We start from the raw sequence: 20,506 nt of genomic DNA on the forward strand, positions 1-20,506 counted from the left end.
GCAGGAATCTAACACAATTTAACCTCATACGCTTTCATTTCTGTATAAACGGATACCATATCCGGATATGAAAGGAGTCATCAGTAGAGCTGGCCAAACGAGCGGGCCGAGCGTGCCGGGCCGAATTTTGAACGGGCCGGTTCGCTCATCACTGAACTCGTGAACGGCCCGTGTGACTATACGGTCCGTTCCGAGCCATGCCGATTACAGAAATCAATAACCCGTGAACGACCCGCGAATTTGGCGAATTATACGGTTCAGTGTTTTAGACAAATAAACAAATAAGTTACACATATATGTAAATTGCAAATTGTAGGCGGTTAACTCGCGAATTGGCGGTTAACTAGCAAATTGGCGGTCTGGTTTATATTTTAAACAAAATTGGTGGTGCTGCCTTCGGTGAAGGTGAAGTTAAGGGACCACCTCCCTCTATAATTCCTGTCTACCTACTCTTCTGTGCCTCCACCTTCCCTCTGTCGTCACTTTATACATAGACTGTTGCATGTATATCATGTAATCCCAATTTTAAAAAGAAATAATTTGAATCAAGGTGAATGTATGTTTATATCTTTTGCTAATGTACATATGAAAAGAATGGATATGGCGGTTTAGGCGGGCCGAATAGGCGGTTTAGGCAGAGCCGGTTTGTTCGTCTGAATCGTCCGATTTAGGCGAGCCGGGCCGGGCCGGTTACGGTTTAACAGATTTTAACTCGTATTCGGTTCGTCTGGACACCCGGTTAGTGCCGAATTATGAACCGGCACGTGACGAGCCGAATTATACGATTTTTACACGAGCCGAATTCCGATCGGGCTGATCCAAATCGTTCGTTTGGCCGGCTCTAGTCATCAGTACCGTAGTGCGGCTCAGTGATTATTATGAATATAAATGGAGTCACGGAAAGCAGGAGCATCTGGATAATAATAATATAGATACAAAATATACAATACAGAAAGAGAAACAAAAAGAAGAATAAATAAGCAAAAGCAGTAACAATAAGTTTGACTGGACCCCGTACCTAAAGAAAAACAAACACTTGATTGGCGGGCTGTTAAAGACCCTCCCTTTTCCTCAACAATCCTCCCCTCACAAAAGCCAAACTTGTAACACGCCCTCCTTTACCCCCCTATACTAGCCCAAGATTTACCCCTCCTTTTATTTTTCTCTTTTTTTTTTTATAAATACATATAACATTTTGTAACCAGTTGTCCGGCTCGACTAATCTCGAAGATCGCCATCATCCCTATCTTAAATTAGAGCGTCCAATTAAAAAAAAATGAATTTAAGACATTGAGATGATGAGCTAAATTGCTGGGGCTAATCCAATTTTACTTTTAGCCTGTTTTGTGCTAAGTATTCTCTTTTTTCTCCTTATTGTCACTCAAATGTCTTCTTCTGCTGCCTCTGTTCTGCATATCTCACAGCCACTTTAGCATAAGACCAATATTTATTTATTTATTATTCATTCTTTACCAAGAATCCAAACTGGGTTTATTTCTCAACTCTGCATGGTTGCACACAACAAGAATAACAACAAACACAGCCCCCCTCCCCACCTCAACTTGGTCATTCTGTTTCTAGATGTGTGTGCGTGTGTCCGAATCTTACACTATATTTTTGCATTTAATGTAAAGTGAAAACAATTCACAATCATCCAATTCTTGTGACAGCCGACAACAACTCTGAACATAGTACCATAATCTCAGCAATAACAAGTCTTATAGTACTGCCTGCTACTAATATTTATCAGGTTGTTGGGTACCAGTTTTGTGTCTCCATCTTGTTTGATACACACAATTCATTTTTTCATCTTTAAAGGGCTGATCCGTATTTGTGTTGCTAGCTACTTCCACACAACCACCTGCACCTAGGTACTCATTTTCTTATAGATATTCATACAGTTGTTCTTTCTTGATTTTCTAACTGTGTTTCTTACAATCTGTTTAAAGTTTTTAGCTTTTGAGTGCTTTTGTCAGTTTTTGATATGGGTTGGTCAATCTGATGAGTACTTGCAGTACCCTTTATTTATTTATTTATTTATTTATTTTTGGTTTGGATTTGAATAAAATTTCAGGTTATTACCTAAGCTAGCTCATCAAAAAATGTGTAGATATGGAGTCCAGAATTAACATTACAAACAAGGGTACTTGCAAATGTAGTTACTTTTGTTAGATTCTGGAAAAACATACACTATCAAGAATTCAAGATGTATAGACAAAGAAGAGTGGAATTTTTGAGCTTTTTCTTCCTCCTCCTAATGCTGTTATGCAATTGTTCTGAGTCAAGGAAACTAGCAGCACAAGCAAAAACTAAAGGAAATGAAGTTGAGGGTTTGGTAAATTTCAGGAAGTCCTCAGTTGATGTTGATCCAAATGGATTTTTGAAGAGCTGGGATTCTACATTATCTTCAAGCCCATGTTCATGGCAAGGCATTGATTGTTCATTAGAAGGCACAGTCACCGTTCTCAACCTCACCGGCGCGGGGCTCATAGGCAATCTTCAGCTTTCGCAGCTCATTGATAATTTGCCAAGTTTGTCTCAGCTTCATTTGAGTGGAAATTTATTTTATGGCAACCTTTCCTCTACTGCTTCTTCATGTAGCTTAGAGGCTCTTGATTTGTCTGCTAATAACTTCTCTGAGCCACTTGATGCACAGTCATTGTTACTCTCTTGTGAACATCTTATGATTCTTAATCTCTCCCGGAATTCAATATCAGCTGGTAGTCTTAAATTTGGTTCATCTTTATTACAGCTTGATTTGTCTAGAAACCGAATATCGGATGTAGGATTCTTGGCTGACTCCTTATCCAACTGCCAGAACTTGAATCTGCTTAATTTTTCAGATAACAAATTGGCTGGAAAATTAACTAGCTTTCTCTCTTCTTGCAAGAATCTCTCCACTGTTGATCTCTCCTACAACTTCTTCTCCCAAATACATCCTAATTATGTGGCGAATTCTCCTGCCAGCCTTGAGTTTCTTGATCTATCACACAATAACTTCACTGGAAACCTTGTAAATCTTGAACTTGGGACTTGCCACAATCTTACTGTTCTCAATCTCTCCCACAATAGCCTGTCAGGAACCGGATTTCCAGATAGCTTGGGAAATTGCCAGTATCTGGAGACCTTAGACATCGCGAGCAATGATATCCGCTTGAAAATTCCAGGGGTGTTGTTAGGGAGCCTCAAGAAGCTGAGGCACCTTTCTCTAGCTCAAAATAATTTTTTTGGGGAGATTCCACCGGAGCTGGGAAATGCTTGCAGAACACTTGAGGTACTTGATTTATCCGGGAATCAGTTGATTGAGCAGTTTCCAACTACATTTTCACTGTGTACTTCACTTGTGACCCTTAATATCAGCAAGAATCAGCTCTCTGGAGATTTTCTTACCTCAGTTATAAGTTCTCTTCCAAGTTTAAAGTATCTGTATGTGTCATTCAACAACATTACGGGTTCTGTTCCCTCATCTCTAACCAACGCCACACAGCTGCAAGTGCTAGACCTTAGCTCTAATGCTTTTACCGGTACCATACCTACTGGTTTTTGCTCAACATCCTCCTTGCTTTCACTGGAAAAATTGATGCTTGCAAATAATTATCTTAAAGGAAAAATACCTTCTGAGCTCGGAAACTGCAAGAATTTAAAAACTATTGACCTTAGCTTCAACAGCCTTATTGGTTCAATTCCTACGGAAATATGGACTTTGCCATATATCACAGATATAGTTATGTGGGGTAATGGTCTCACAGGCGAAATTCCAGAAGGAATATGTATCAATGGAGGAAATCTTCAGACTCTCATTCTCAATAATAATTTCATTAGTGGATCCATTCCACGGTCATTTGTGAAATGTACCAATTTGATTTGGGTGTCTCTTTCCAGCAATCAGCTCAAGGGAGGTATCCCTGCTGGTATAGGCAATCTTCTCAATCTTGCTATCCTTCAACTGGGAAACAATTCACTGACCGGAGAAATTCCATCAGGGCTTGGTAAATGCAAGAGCCTCATTTGGCTCGACTTAAATAGTAATGCTCTAACAGGTTCCATTCCTCCAGAGCTTTCGGCTCAATCTGGCCTTGTTTCCCCGGGACCTGTTTCTGGAAAGCAATTCGCGTTTGTGAGAAACGAGGGTGGGACTGCATGCAGAGGTGCTGGAGGATTATTAGAATATGAAGGTATTCGGGTTGAAAGGCTTGAAAAATTTCCTATGGTTCTTGCCTGTCCATCAACTAGAATATACTCCGGCCGGACAGTATATACTTTTGCAAGTAATGGAAGCATTATCTACTTTGACCTTTCCTACAATGCCTTGTCAGGAACTATACCTGAAAGCTTTGGTTCATTGAACTCTGTACAAGTGTTAAACTTGGGACACAATAATCTTTCTGGAAGTATTCCTTCTAGCTTTGGAGGCTTAAAGTTTATCGGAGTTCTCGATTTGTCTCATAATATTCTTCAAGGATTTATTCCAGGGTCATTAGGAGGACTCTCATTCCTTAGTGATCTTGATGTATCGAACAACAATCTCTCTGGGTCTGTCCCTTCGGGAGGTCAGCTGACTACTTTCCCATCCTCAAGGTATGAGAATAATTCAGGCCTATGTGGAGTCCCCCTGCCTCCTTGTGGCTCAGGAAATGGGCGGCGTCCACTAAGATCTAATAGTCAAGGAAAGAAGACATCAGTTACAAATGGGGTGATGATTGGTTTTGGAGTGTCTCTTTTCAGCATCTTTATTCTCTTATGTGCACTTTACAGGATTAGGAAGTATCAGCAGGAGGAGCAGAGGGAAAAATACATCGAGAGCCTTCCAACATCTGGAAGTAGTAGCTGGAAATTGTCTAGTGTTCCCGAACCTCTAAGCATTAATGTTGCCACATTTGAGAAACCTTTGCAGAAGCTAACTTTTGCCCATCTGCTTGAAGCTACCAATGGTTTCAGTGCAAGTAGCTTAATTGGGTCTGGGGGGTTCGGTGATGTCTACAAGGCACAACTTGGGGATGGCCGTGTCGTTGCAATCAAGAAGCTCATCCATGTGACAGGCCAGGGAGATAGAGAGTTTATGGCTGAAATGGAAACCATAGGAAAAATTAAACACCGAAACTTGGTTCCTTTGCTTGGTTATTGCAAGATTGGAGAGGAGAGGCTTCTTGTGTATGAATACATGAAATGGGGAAGTCTGGAGTCCTTTATTCATGAGAGGCATAAAGTTGGAGGTGGTTTAAGGATTGACTGGGCTGCTAGAAAAAAGATTGCCATCGGCTCAGCAAGGGGACTGGCATTTCTTCACCATAGTTGCATACCCCACATCATTCACAGGGACATGAAGTCGAGTAATGTACTTCTGGATGAAAACTTTGAAGCTCGGGTTTCTGATTTTGGGATGGCAAGGCTGGTAAATGCTTTGGACACCCATCTCAGTGTGAGTACCCTTGCAGGGACTCCAGGTTATGTCCCTCCAGAGTACTACCAGAGTTTTAGGTGCACAGCAAAAGGGGATGTGTATAGTTATGGAGTTGTATTACTAGAGCTTTTATCAGGCAAGAGGCCAATAGATCCGGCTGAATTTGGTGATGACAACAATCTTGTTGGGTGGGCAAAACAGCTGCATAAAGAAAAAAGAAAGCTTGAGATTCTGGATTCTGAATTACTACTGCATCAATCTGGTGAAGCTGAACTGTACCACTATCTGGAGATTGCGTTTGAATGCCTAGATGAGAAAGCCTACAGAAGGCCGACTATGATTCAAGTCATGGCCATGTTTAAAGAACTTCAAATGGATTCTGAAACTGATATTCTTGATGGCTTATCCATAAAAAATTCAGTGATTGATGAATCCCTATAATAAGAATCCTTTTATTCAATGTGCCTATATCTTCACAAATAATTATTGAAGTTTTGTGAATTCTGTGAAATTAGGCCATGGCGACACAGGTAGATGTGTCTTTAACTATGGAAATGCAGGGAAAGCATCGATTTTGACATTTGCCCGGTGTAAATAATAGATTACTGGAGGAGGCAGAAGTTGCGGACAAGGAGAAAAAAAAGGACAAGCATAATCTTTCTCAGTCAGCCTTATTGTTGGCAAGACCTTCACAATTCCTTTTCTGTTTTCTTATATTCTCTATCAAAGTTTTGTTTATTGATGTGTTGCAATTTGGCTTTTGAGTTGCCAATTTTATTGTTAATAGAATCAGTGACATGGAGATGAGATTAAAGTCTCACTGTGTACAGTTGTCTTTTAGGATTCAGATCTTTTTAACAATATGAAGAAATCTCAAACCTTGATATATCCTGCCTACATTAGTAAAAAAAAATTCAATTCATTGGCAAGTCCAGAAAAATATAGCTCACGGGTAAAGGAGTTTGTTGAACTCAACTTACCCAATAGTTGTTTTTGCTAGAATATCACCCTGATTGCCTGAGTTTTGTTCCGCAATAGGTTTAGCGGCAGTGGCATGCATTTAGCATGCGAACTCGGTGAACTTTTATTGCCTGCAAAAGTAGTAGTGAAGTAACTAAATTCTACAGCCTTTCAATGCTTGAGTTATTTAAAAAGTGGTAAGCATCTATGTCTGATTGGTTGTGTACATAATGTATAGGCATCCAACACCTTCAGTAAGAAACTTGAGTAAATCAGTATATTGATGTTTGATGAAAGCAAAAAACTCATGTCTAGCCTAGAAGAGTAGTTTGTATTGCTTTGCTTGATTTTCTCATGTTAAGTATGAATGATGCAGTTGTATATTCTTGACTGCTGCCAACTAATGATTAGAAAAATCTATGACCTTCTTTATTAACTTTCTCACTCTCATTCCCAGAGTCCTCAGACATGGCTATTGCAAGAAGACCTTTAACTTTATTATTCAAAGTTTGAAATTTAAGTATAACAAAAAGTTGGAATATGCAGACAAACAAGTGAATTTTTTTGTTTAACTAACCTTGTAATTGTGATTACTTTAACCAGATTAAATTCAAATTGTGATGATGATTTTGTTGAGTGATTATTGCTAATTTGGTGTGTTATAATTTGAATTTGTCTTTACTCTGAAAAATCTACCCAATATTTTGCTTTTATAGATATGTCATTGTCTACATTTTGCTTTTATTGTTTGGCTCCTGATTACTTATTTGTTTTAATTTATTTTTCTGTCAAGTTCAAACTTTAAAATGATTTGTGGCGTGTACACATTTTATCATATTATTATCACAATTTCCGTTTTTTCTAAATTAGTTGCTGAAAACGGAGACTTTCACAAAAACAATTTTCAGAAGCAAGATGAACTTCTTCTACATTAGCTTTGAACTTTTATTACATTAGTTTTTTCTGTAACTGTTTACTGGTCCTCCATCTGTAGTGAATCTGTGGTTTTTTTGGGTACTAAAGGCTAAAGCATTGATATGATGGTAGAAGAAAATGATCAAAACTTTATTTATTTGGTCTCCCTTTACTCCATACAAGATTTTGCCTCTATTTTTTCACCATCTAGTCCCTATCTGGGCAGGACTTTTGCTTACTGAGATTGCCATCTATCTTACAATAGTTTTGCTTATAACTGAGATTGCTAAACCTATTACATTCGGGGTAAGAAAATTATGAATGTACCTCTCGTACTTTGAGCGGAGCATAACTGTCTGAGACACAAAGCAATAACAACACAAATCCATGGAGAAGTTTTGGTCTGAGCATAATTGTCTGAGACACAAAGCATACTTATGACAGAAGACTTGTCAATTAAAAAGCATTCCACAACAGGAGATTAACCAAATTTTACGATGCCATAATATGCAGATATAGATCAATCATGTAGTCTGGATTTCTTCAGAGCAATATAGTTGGGTGTATTTTGCTGAAATGCCTGATGCTAAAGATATGACTATTGTTTCTGATGAAAGGAATGTGATTTCTTTATGTCAGCGTAAAACGGGAGTGTTAGGTTAGGTGTGGTTTAACCTGACATAAGTAATATGTCTGTATCAAGTGATTCTGATACTCAGTTTTCTCAAATTGATTTAAGATAACCTAATTAACCCACAGAAAACTACATAGAAGACAACGAAGATAAGTAGGCACCGTGTCAATTCATCAAGCTGTTCAAAACAGAGGGAAAATCCGGGATGGAGACTGTTCTTTGTATCACATGGGCGCAAACATCTCTACCTTCATTCCTATAGAAGGAACTTCTCTGTGTCCAGTAGAACTATACAATTGCCTTTGAAGTAGAATCTTAATTCTATCTCCACTTCTTATTAAGATTTCTTCTGCTTATGCATTTTACCACATAATATACTTCACCTCCTGTAATGCCCGCAGATACAGGAATCAGACATGACTTTGTTGTACTATTTGTTTTATTAGTAATATCAGCTTTCATGCAAAAAACATCATTAGTGTTTTTGCTTGTAAAAAGAACCGAGAGCGCAAGACCTAAGAAGTTATCTGCAGGCATTGTCGGGATATCAAAAGAGACTACGCCCAATGCTTTGGTAGCTGAACCAATCTGCAACCTTTGGTACCTCAACTTTATAGAAAGGGGGGAAGTGTTTTCTTACATTTATCATCTGCAAAATCAAAAAATGAGGTTAGAATTCTAAAAGTGTGATTCTGTATCATTAGAGGGATACAGGAAGGGAGTTGAAACAGAAATTAACCAACCTGAAGGAGACTCTTTTTCAAACCAACTGATTTCAGCTTGCTGCACCTACCAAAATTCAAATCGCTCAAGTTCTTCAACGTTGACATATCTGATAGATGCTGTAGGGTTGTGCACTCATAAACTGTAAGCGATATAAGATGAGGAGGAAGTGGAGGAAGTAATTCAAGGCTGATGTATATGTATATCTCCAACTCTTCAACTTTACCAAGATGGATAAACCGGGTAGATGTACTAGTGTTGCATGGTCATATAGAATCAAGTGTGTTATAGTAAGAGGAAGTTCCGGAAACAATGACCCTAAACTTGTAGTTTGAGATATTGTAGGTTGTTAAGCTTAGAGAGACTAAGTGGTTTGGTTGAAGTTAATCTCTCACTCCCATCACTAAGAAATAATCGTTTCAAAGAAGACAAACTTTGAATCATAGGCAGCCATTCTGTTACATTACACTTCATAGTTAAAGCAATCAACTTCGTATCGTTCGCTATAGCAGGCAGTTTAATTCTATCAATGTTTGTTCCGTATATACACAAGTCCGTAAGTGATGTAAGATTCCATACACTATCCACAGATATTTAAGCTTCTTGCAATAAGCCAATCCCGATGCCCTTAACCTACTTAGGAGTCCAATTGAATCTGGAACTTCGCTGATTGCTGTATCGGATGCATACAACTCTTCTAAACATTGCATCTTTACAAGGCAATCGCTCCAGCTGTGAACACCAATCCACATTTAGTACTTGAAGCAACTTGAGCTGCCATATGATATTTGGAAGATTTCTAAGGTTTTTGCAGAAGCTCAAATCCAGTATCTCCAAATTAATGAGGCCTACAAACGAAGCCGGAAGTTGTTCAATTGCAGTACTACATGCAAGAAATTTCCTTAAGCATACCAAATCCCAATCTGCTGTGGTAGCTTTTTAAGCTTCTTGCAACCATCCAATTTCAAATAAACCAATTTCTAGAGTTGAGCAACTGAGTCTGGCAGTTTCTTAAGTGCGGTGTGACTTGCATCAAGCTCCTTCAACCATTTCATACAACCCAATTGCTTTGGCAATTGCCTCAGATTGCTACAATAACCCAAATACAAATAAACCAATTTACTGGACTGTCCATTGATTCAGCTAAAACTTTCACGTAAATGCATAGTTTATTAATTTAATCAACTTAAAGCTATTTGAACCTTTTCAAATATCAATTCCATTTCACGAGGATAACTAATATCCTACAACTCAGTATACAATTTTAATTACCTCATGATTTTGCAAATGTTCCCATGCATTTCCTGTCAAGAAAAGGCGCGGTGTGCTCTTGGAAATTTCCCAAATTCTTGACCATGTATACATCTACTTCGGAAATATCTTGTCTCAATTGATTTAGAAAGTTCACATCTCTTGTAGTAATAACAATTATACTACCAGCTGAAAACAAGCTGCAATGCCTAGCTAGAAATACTGAACAACTTGATTCGTCCAGATTATCTAGGACAACCAGTGCTTTCTTGATACAAAGAATTTGTTTCAGTCTTTTAATTCCACTGACAACAACAGGAACCTTATAATCTTTCCTCCTAGGAAGCAGTCAATAGTTGCTGAAGTAAAGGAAGTAGAGGACTACCTTCATGTGAATATTGTTTTGACATTATCAATAAAGCAACAACTATCAAAATTGGTATGTTATTTATTGTAGAAAGCTTTTGCAGTAGTAGTTTTCCCAATTCCGCCCATCCCACATATCTATATTTCTTCAACAGCAGAATTTATCCCAAATAGTTCTTCTCCAAGGTGTAAGACCTTTGTAGTTACTTGTCGTGCGATGTTCTCTATAATGCTCTGAATAGTTTTCGATCCATTCCTGTTTGTAATTTAAAATAAAGACTTGTAGTCAGATAGTAATGTCATGATATGTCATTACACTAATATGCGGAAGAATAAGACATACTCATTTGCATGCTTTTTGTGATGATATTCTGATACCTCCACAATTTGAGCAAGAGCTGATTTCCACTTGTTTGTCATGTTAGGGAGAGTAACGCTTCTCGTGATATTCAAAAGCGTCTCCAAAACTTCTTTTCTGGTGCCATACATCTGATGGGTCAACATAGTAAAAAACAGGAACAACCTGATTTTCTGTCCACCTGCAACTATCTCTAGGAGCTCACTGAGGCACCACAAGGAACGCGCATAGTTCTCAGAGATAACTACGACAAATATCTTTGAATCTCTGATTGCATTAAGCAGCCCAGATGAAATTTCTTGGCCCTTTTTAAGAGCAGGATCATCTATGAAGGTTGTAATTCCAGCTTGATCTAATGCAGAGTAAAGATGTGAAGTAAAGTTTCTGCGAGTGTCGTCACCGTAAAAGCTCAAGAAGATATCCCAGGTAATAGGTGGAGATGACGAAGAAGCGGAAGCTGCAGTTATTTCAAGATTACTAGTGGAAGCCATGGAAGAAAAATAACTTGAAAATAAAGGAATTCTAGTTGTTGTCAAGAAATGGTTGAGTGAAAGTAGGACTGCAGTTAGTCAACGTTTCTATGTTGGTCCAGTGACCCTGTACGAAAAATGCAGCGAAATTTCCCACTTCCTCTGTATTCACGGGAGATATGAAAACACTGGCCCCGTGGCCTGGACTAAAATGCAGTGCGGTGACTTAAATATGAAGACAATATATTTTTCAATGCCCCAGCTAGAGAATGAGCGAAACCGACCAAATAACGAAACCGAAATCGTTAAAAATTGAACGAAACTGTACCATTAAAAACTGAACCGATTAATAACCAAATTGAATAAAAACCAAACCAATAATATGATTATTTTACGGTTTGGTTTCAATTTTTTTAAAACCGAATAGATTCCGAACCGAATCAAATAAAATTAATTATATATTTATTTAAATTATTATATATATATATGAATCTCGTAAATATGAATCCTAGTTGTTATACTAAATATGAATCTCGAGGACTTCTTTACCTTGACTGAGATCAAAGATGGGCCTACAGCTCCTGCTCGAGTGAAGGAGTTAATTATATGTTAGTGATTTAACCAGACAGTGGTCGCAAGCATTATAGCATCAACGGAGAATAATGACCGTCTTGCTATTTTAAAGTGAAATGTATTTGGAAACTTTTACTTTAAATTATATTTAATTTTGTTTGGTTTTAAAAATGAAACCATGTTATCTCAAACCGAAATCACAAATAAAAACTGAAACCCCACCATGGGTATTCGGTTCGGTTTTGATTTTTAAATCTAGAAACCGAATTAATTTGGTTACAATTTGATTTTCAGTCGAAACCGCACCAAACCGAATCATGCTCATCCCTGACCCAATCTACAGGCAAACAACAGTTGGGCATGTGACCCCGAATTTCAAATTCCCTATATATAATAGAAGTACAATTACGATAGAGACCCTGAACTAATCTCGACTAAGACCTCCTAATTGTGAGCACCGCTTATAATTAAATCATTAAACAAAAATAAATTTACAACGATGTACGAGACTTCATCACTTTCTTTTGTTACCTCGCTTGGGTGCCCGTTCCTTTTTGTCTGCGTTTTGGTTCTTTTTGTTAGAATGTTCTGTAATAAAGAAAGATATGAGATGATCTTAAACTGTTTGTTGAAATGACCAAGTGAAAATTTGTGATACATTTATTTGTTGCTGAAATGTTGCTTGGCAAGAATTTTTTTCTACATTTTGCTTTTTTTTTTGGCTCCTGGTCACTTCTTTCTTTTAATTTATTTTTCTGTCGAGTTTAAACTTTAAAATGATTTGTGCTGTGTATACATTTTTTCATATATTGTCACAATTTCCGTTTTTTTTCATATATTGTCACAATTTCCGTTTTTTTTTCTAAATAACTCGCTGAAAACGGAGACTTTCACAAAAACAATTTTTAGAAGCAAGATGAATTTCTTCTACATTAGTATTGAATTAGACTGAAACACTGAAAACATGACTAGGACATGAACCCACTTTTCTTATTTTCTTTTCATATTTTCTGCTAATCTTGCCTGATTAGTATTAAAATATTGTTAACATTGGGGCTAATGTAAGTTTCTAATTATTTAGCTTTATGGAAATGGATAAAAATTGGATCTTCACAAGTAACTAAAGTGGTGTTATTGATACTGGTAGAGGAAGTAAAAGTGCTCATATTGAGTTTATGAATTTACTGCACTTTTCTTTGTTCTGCTTTCAGCTTCCTGAAAAGGTTTGAACATTAAAGGATCATGCTTAAAAATGTTATTATAGAGAAGTTGAACTGGCACTTGGTTTTGACTGTGAAGTACTAGAAAAATTATCTCATAGATGGTTTGGAACTGAAATTGTTATGATGATTGTAAGGGTGGCCATAAAAGGCATGAATGGAATGGTGATTGGGAGTCACTAGGTTATTTAGCACATTAGATTGCAATTTCTATTTTTTCAACATGCATGGTAGCCGTCGTGGCCCTAGATGAATTAGCTCCTCCTTCTCCACTTTCACCTGATGATGTTAGAGGCAATTCGATATGCAATTCTATCAGGGTGGTGGTGTTGGTTGAGGTCAGCCAGGGCCTTTTCAACCACCACAGCCTTCACGCCGTAAATGTGATGTTATCATGGAACCTGACTGATTAACTAATGAGTTTTTGGTATCGAAGGAGATACTGCCGCAAGATGAATATTCTGGAAAGTGGCAGAATGGTGGTCAGCATGGATTCAGATCTTGCCCGCTTAGGAGATGATGCTATTAATGATATTGAGGAGGGGGTACACATACTAAAAAGAGGTTTTCGATTGAATATAATCTTGCAGTCAAGAAAGTATTTGAGCGGAAAGATTATGATAATTTTTTGAATAAATAAGGTATGGTAAAAGACGAATCGTGTTAAAAGATATCCTATTGAATTTTAACATATTGAGTTAAAAACCACCTCAAAGTACAAGAACAAGCAGTCTCTCCTATCTTTTTGAATGTGAGAGGGTAGTTTTTCTCTCCTATCTTTTGAAGAATCTGTGAGAGAGTTTTATACCATGGCGGCTGTGGATGATATTGATATTCAAATGGCCGAGTTGGATATTGATGCGGAGGGGAATGAAGAATTATGTTTCGTTGAGGAGGTTGAAGAGGTACCAAACAAGTTTGATCTGTGTTTGGTGGGCAGGTTCTTAACTGAAAAGAACATTAATACAAAGGCAATGAAATCTAAATTGGCGGATGTATGGCGTCCTTCAATGGGAATAAACATCAAGGAGTTAAAGAATGGTGTGTTTTTATTTCAGTTTTATCACAAGGATGATATCAGTTGGTTCCAGAAGGGAGGTCCATGGACGTTTGATAATGCTATTTTAGTCTTCAATTCAATTGCTCAGGGAGAAGATCCATTGAAAGTGTCGCTTAATGAAGTGTGTTTCTGGATTCAAATTCATGATTTGCCATCAGGGTTTATGTCTGAGTCAGTGGGGAGGCAGTTAGGTAATTTCTTTGGATCATTTCTGGAGTATGATTCGAATAATAATAAGAGTATATGGCGTGAGTATATGCGTATCAGGATTATGGTGGATGTTAGGAAGCCTTTAAGAAGAAAGAAGAAGATAACCAGGAAGAATGCTTTGGATTTCATGGTGCAATGTAAGTATGAACGTTTAGGGGACTTTTGCTTTCGTTGTGGATTACTTTCTCATACAGAGAGGTTTTGTCTTAGAAAGTTTCAGCAGGAGGAGAATGTAGAGAAGGAATGGGGGGGCTGGCTACGAGCACAACCACGACGGGCGGCCGGAAAAAGTAAATGGCTTCGTGAGGAAGGTGATGATGATTGGAGCGGTAGATACGGAAATAAAAACAGAAATCAGAATTTTGCGGAGAATCAGGGATATGGGATAAGGAAAGTTGGAAATCAGATCCAAAATTATAGGGATGAGGGAACAGGGGGTGCTAAGTTAAAGGAAGTGGTTGTAGCAAATCAAGTAAGTAATTATATAGCGGGGGGATTTTCAAATATGGGTAATGTTAACGGGCCGAGCGGGGAGGAATTTGATGGGCTGGATTTGGAGGAAAGAAAATGAAAAAGAATTGGGCCTACTACAGTAGAAGGTATGGAAACTGGTAACGATATTATTGTTCACAATGACTCTACTCTTTTCAAAGCTGATGGGGTTGATTCAAACAACAGTATTTTGGCTACGCTTGCTAGGCAAGCTAGCCACCCATTATGAATTGTTTAGGCTGGAACTGTCGAGGGCTGGGGAACCCTCGTACAGTTCGTGTTTTGGGTGATCTTGTGCGAGATCGTAAACCTGATGTTCTTTTCCTCTCTGAAACTATTTCTACGAGTAATATAATAGAGTCTCTGCGGTTAAAATTTGGCTTTGCTCAATGTTTTTTAGTGGATAGGGTTGGTCAAAGTGGTGGTCTAGCAGTGTTTTGGAAGGCGAATGTAAGCTGTCAAATTACAGAATATTCTCAAAATCACATTGACATTCAGTTTCTCGAAAATAGTGTGGTAACTTGGAGACTTTCTTGTTTCTATGGTTATCCAGAAAGAAGCAGACGTAAAAATTCGTGGGACTTAATTAGACAGTTAGCTGATATTTCTCAGTTGCCTTGGTTGATTTTTGGAGATTTTAATGATTTGCTAGATAAGTCAGATAAGTGGGGTAGGGCTGTGCATCCTCAAAGTTTAATGGATGGATTTCGTTTGGCGTTAGAAGATAGTTTTCTCTCTGAACTGGATTTATGCGGTGGAAAGTTCACTTGGGAGAGATGTCGAGGTAAACCAGGTTGGGTGAGGGAAAGGCTGGATCGTGCTTTTGGTACAGTATCCTGGTTGAATAAATTTCCGTTATGCAAACTCACAGTACATCATACTTCTAGGTCGGATCATGATCCTATTCAGGTGGAGTTGGTAAGCACTTCAATCTCTAGAAGATTATTTCGCTTTAAGTTTGAGAATGTGTGGCTTAAGGATCCAAATTTTGTTAAGGAAGTTAAGGAGTTTTGGTCGAAGATTCCTGTTATGCATCTTTTGCCGAAATTATTGGATGCGACTTCCTTTTATGGCTAAATGGGGACGGAAGTTTTTTAATAAATTTAGAGGAAAAGTTAAACGACAAAAGGAAGTAATTGGTAGTTTAATAGATCGTACTGATGCAGCAGGGGTGGAATTATACATGTCTGAGGTGGAAAAATTGAATGATCTTTTGTTCCAGGAAGAGGCGTATTGGAAGCAGCGTGCTAAGATTTTTTGGTTGGAGGAAGGTGATACTAACACTAAGTTTTTTCATGCTTCAGCTACGAGTAGGAAGAAAGCAAACCGTATCACTTGTTTAATTGCGGATTCTGGTGAGCGTGTAGATGACCATGACAGTATGTATCATATAGTGAAGGATTATTACGAAGGCATTTTTAAGGCACCTGACTATGTAAATGTTGATGATTCTGAGGTCAGGGCTATGGTTTCTGAGGAACAAAATAAGGATATGATAAAAGATGTTACATTTGATGAGTTCACGGTAGCAGTCAAGGAAATGCATCCGGATAAGGCGTCTGGGCCGGATGGTCTTAACCCTGCGTTCTTTCAGCAATTTTGGGATTGTATGGGTAGAGAGGTGTATGATTGCTGTAAAAGCTGGTTGGTTAACTGCTATTTTCCTGCAGAGTTTAATAACACAAACCTGGTGCTTATCCCAAAAAAGGTTAATGCTTGCTGTATGAAGGATTTCAGGCCCATAGCACTTTGCAATGTGCTTTACAAAATATTGGCGAAGGTTTTGGCAAATAGACTCAAACTGATTTTGTCGGGTTTGATTTCTGAAAATCAATCTGCCTTCGTTCTGGGACGGAGCATAACAGATAACATTCTAATAGCGTTTGAGGTTATTCATCATATGAAGAGGAAAAAAGGGAGGGATGAAGGGGAGGTGGCTCTTAAGTTGGACATTAGTAAAGCCTACGATAGGGTTGATTGGAATTTCCTGAGGTGTCGAATGAGAAGTATGGGTTTTTGCAGAAAATGGATTAATTGGGTTATGTTGTGTGTTACTACGGTTTCTTACGAGGTTTGCTTTAATGACTCGTCGATTGGTCCTATAATTCCTAAGCGCGGTCTCCGTCAAGGGGATCCGCTATCTCCGTATTTGTTCCTTTTATGTGTTGAGGGTCTGTCTGATCTTTTGCTTAAAGCAACTGAGAGGGGTGACATTCATGGGTGTAGAATTAGTCCCACGGCACCAGTTATTACTCACCTTCTGTTTGCTGACGACAACTTTTTGTTTTTTAAAGCGAATGAGGAGGAAATAAGGGCAATAAAAGCAGTGTTGAATAAGTTATGAGCAACAGTCGGGGCAATCTGTAAATTTTCAGAAGTCTGGTGTGTTTTTCAGCTCTAATGTTAGGCTGGATAAGCAGAGGGAGTTGGCAGGGATTTTAGGAGTTATGACGGCTTTGGAGGACAGCAAATATCTTGAGCTTCCATCTTTAGTAGGGAGATCGAAGAAGAGAGTTTTTGGTTTTATTAAAGATAAAGTATGGCAAAGAATTCAGGGGTGGAAGGCGAAGCCTATTTCAAAAGCAGGTAAGCTGGTGTTGATTAAGAATGTGGCCCAATCGATCCCTTCTTACTGTATGTCCTATTTCTTATTACCAAAATCTTTATGTATTAAAATTGAAAGAATGTTGAATAGTTTTTGGTGGAGTTCAGGAGCTGATAACAATAAGGGGATTAAATGGTTATCTTGGGATAATATGAGCAGGCCTATGTGTAAAGGTGGTTTAGGTTTCAGGAATCTGCACGGGTTCAATATTGCTCTTCTTGGTAAACACTGTTGGAAGTTCATTCATCAACCACGGGCTCTGGTTTCTCGTGTTTTTAAAGCTCGTTATTTTGAGAATACTTGTTTATTGCAGGCTCAAAAAGGGTCGGGGTCTAGTTTTATCTGGGCAGGTTTGCATGAGGCTAAACAAGCTTTGTTGAAGGGTTTTAGGTGGGTGTTAGGGGATGGTGAAGACATAGTCGCAGTCAAAGATCAATGGCTTCGGAAAAAGAGTGATTTTAGAGTGGAGAGTAGTTATCTATATGAAGGTCGAAATGAGAAAGTGTCTCAGTTGTTTTTGCCAGGAACGAAGTAATGGGATACTAATCTGATCAGAGCAAATTTTGTGGAGGAGGATGTCAAAGCTATTTTAGCTATTCAGGTGCCCCAAGGAGTTATTAGAGATAGAATAGCGTGGTCTCAGTCAGTTAATGGATAGTATGATGTGAAGACAGGCTACAGAGTATGGTTTGATCAACAAGCAAGCAGTTCTGTGGTGCCTCAGACTTCGAGTTGGAAAAAGTTGTGGAAGATAGAGATCCCTCATAAAATTCGCATCTTTTTATGGAGGTTTTGTCGAAATAATATCCCGGTTAGGAACGAATTACGTCATAAGGGGGTTCCTATAACTATCATGTGTCCTATGTGCAATAAAGATGTAGAACAACTTCTACATGTATTTTTTGATTGCCAATTTGCTGCTCAATGTTGGGCATATGTAGGTCTGAATTTTGATATGAGAGAGGTTACTTTTGTACCAGCGTGGTTATTACAGAGGATTAACAAGGGATCGGAGTTGGAAGTCAGTAAAATTGCAGCAGTGTTATGGGGGATATGGAGTTGGCGTAATAAGAAGGTATGGGAGGATAAACTGCATTCACCGAAAATGGCTATGGATTGGAGTACGAAGATTGTGTCAGAATGGAAACGTATTTTGAGAGAGAAGCGTGCTAGGAACACAGTGTTGAATTCAGGGACTCATCATCGTATTCAAAAATGGTCTCCACCTGAGGAAGGTAAGTTTAAGATTAATGTTGATGCAGCAGTGGTGAAGGAGGCTGAAACTTGTTCCGCAGGAATGGTCCTTCATGACTTTAGGGGGCAGTTTATTGAGGGTAAGGTAATGAATTTTCTGAACCCAGAATCTGTTTTTGCTGCAGAGGCAAGGGGTGTTTGTGAATCTCTTCTATGGGCCAAGGAAAAGAATATGCAGAATGTCATTATCGAAACAGACTCTTTGTTGACAGTTCGAGCTTTACAAATGAAGGCATCGAGTGTTTTAGAAGTGGACATTGTGCTGCAGATGTGTCTTAAGTTGTTAGAGGAGAATCCGAGTTTCTCAGTAGTATTTGTTCAAAGGCAAGCGAACAAGGTTGCTCATGAATTGGCAAAATTACCTTGTGTAGCAAATTGCTATAATTGATTTACGTCTCCTCCAGATATGCTGTTGGAGGCTATTTTGTACGATGCTTTGAATTAATAAAATACCTTTCTTTCAAAAAAAAAGGTATGGTAAAAGACTTACCTTCTGATAGTTGTGCAGAGGATAATCATGAAAACAAGAATGCAAGTGATTTACTATGCCTTTGCACATTTGCCAAAGTGCCAACCATAACCCAATCTTCACAGACCATAAAGGTTTCTAAGGAGGGGTCACTTTCAGTCACTGAATATGAGAATAATACAGTGTATTTTCCTTGGCATCTGGAACCTCTTTGAATCTCAGCGATTAGGGGTTCTTGAGAAAATTATTCACTAGACCAAATTCAAAGCTTGAAACTTGATCTCGACATCTTAGTACTGCAAGTCAAAGAGGATGTTGAGGCTCTAGTTACTTTCATATGAACTAATACAAAGAAAATGTATAATATCGAGATCTTTTCAGCCAGGTCCTTCTAAAAGAGCAAGTATTCTGCTGGATTTGGTAGATCCAACAACGCAGAGATTCTGCGCGAGGTAAAAATCGATCTATGACAAACAGTAATAGTAGGGAATAAGGATGGATTAAAAAAAGGTAGATGATGTGATCCATCATTAGAAGTTGTCCCACATCGTTTGTAGGAGGGGCAAATTGCTAGAATATAAGTAGCCAGATAACTACATTAGTATTAGGCCTTTTAGGGTGTGACCAAAAACAATCTGTACGGGCTCGGTCCAGAACGGATAATATCATACTAATGAGGAGCTCGGCCTGCTCAGCAAGTCCAACAAGTGGTATCAGAGTTATGACTGTAACGGTCCATAACAATTTCAGACCGACTCCCAGAATGGATCTAGAAGGAGGCATATGGGATAACCAGTATGGGCTCAAGGAAAAAGGCAGGTGGGCCTTTCAGTATGGGTCTAGGGGGACCCAAAAAGTCGGGGGAATCAATTAGATCACATAATCAGGTAGAAGTTTCTGCAGATGTCGAGCCCGATGTATGAAGGGGGAGATTGTTAGGACTTGACCTATATCGGTTGTGGGAGGGGCAGATTGCTAGTTAATAAGTGGCCAGATAACTCCATTAGTATGAGGCTTTTGGGAGTGACCCAAAAACAAATCCGTGCAGGCTCGTCCCGAAGTGGACAATATCATACTAATATGGACTTAGGCCTGTTTAGTAAGCCTAACAAGTGACATAAGAGCTTCTGGTTATAAATGGTCCATAACAATCTCCAATGGGCTCAAGAAGTGACCTAGGAAGCGGCATATGGGATTGCCCCAGGATGGGCTTAATGGGGAGGTAGGCGGCCTTCCAGTATGGGCCTAGATGAGGCAGATAGCCAGATGAATTTCTAGTATGGGTCAAGAGGGAGTCTGGTCACACTGAAGGAAGCAGAATCGACAGGTGTCGAGCCCGATGTGTGAAATGGGAGATTGTTAGGAGCTGTCCCACATCATTTGTGGGAGGGGCAGATTGCTAGTATATAAAGCAATCAAATAACTACATTATAATGAGGCCTTTTGGGGTGTGCCCAAAAATAAATCTGTGTGGGCTCAGTCCAAAGCGGACAATATCATACTAATGTGGAATTAGGCCTGTTGAGATGGTCCAATAACAATCCC

The 20,506-nt window shown here is 38.7% G+C and overlaps 4 protein-coding genes across 4 annotated transcripts; 3 read left to right on the forward strand and 1 right to left on the reverse strand.

Annotated features, from left to right (window-relative positions):
- Positions 1–1,241: 1,241 nt before the first annotated feature.
- On the forward strand, positions 1,242–6,285 carry LOC141713341 (receptor-like protein kinase BRI1-like 3). The gene is made up of 2 exons (XM_074516705.1): positions 1,242–1,871; positions 2,075–6,285. Exon 2 carries the CDS (start codon positions 2,207–2,209, stop codon positions 5,840–5,842), a length of 3,636 nt encoding a protein of 1,211 aa, XP_074372806.1. The 5' UTR covers positions 1,242–1,871; positions 2,075–2,206; the 3' UTR covers positions 5,843–6,285.
- A 1,153-nt stretch (positions 6,286–7,438) lies between these two features.
- On the reverse strand, positions 7,439–11,233 carry LOC141713342 (toll/interleukin-1 receptor-like protein). Its single transcript, XM_074516706.1, has 4 exons — positions 10,594–11,233; positions 9,906–10,506; positions 8,654–9,722; positions 7,439–8,559 (listed from the first exon to the last, which is right to left on the reverse strand). Exons 1-2 carry the CDS (start codon positions 11,097–11,099, stop codon positions 10,389–10,391), a joined length of 624 nt encoding a protein of 207 aa, XP_074372807.1. The 5' UTR covers positions 11,100–11,233; the 3' UTR covers positions 7,439–8,559; positions 8,654–9,722; positions 9,906–10,388.
- Positions 11,234–14,858: 3,625 nt separating this feature from the next.
- On the forward strand, positions 14,859–15,710 carry LOC141715026 (uncharacterized). Its single transcript, XM_074518514.1, has one exon. The coding sequence runs from the start codon at positions 14,859–14,861 to the stop codon at positions 15,708–15,710; it is 852 nt and encodes a 283-aa protein (XP_074374615.1).
- A 1,370-nt stretch (positions 15,711–17,080) lies between these two features.
- LOC141715027 (putative mitochondrial protein AtMg00310) lies at positions 17,081–17,773 on the forward strand. Its single transcript, XM_074518515.1, has 2 exons — positions 17,081–17,219; positions 17,346–17,773. The coding sequence occupies exons 1-2, from the start codon at positions 17,081–17,083 to the stop codon at positions 17,771–17,773; spliced, it is 567 nt and encodes a 188-aa protein (XP_074374616.1).
- Positions 17,774–20,506: the final 2,733 nt, after the last annotated feature.

The sequence above is a fragment of the Apium graveolens genome, chromosome 3 (genome assembly GCF_009905375.1).
Source record: "Apium graveolens cultivar Ventura chromosome 3, ASM990537v1, whole genome shotgun sequence".
Lineage (NCBI taxonomy): Eukaryota > Viridiplantae > Streptophyta > Magnoliopsida > Apiales > Apiaceae > Apium > Apium graveolens.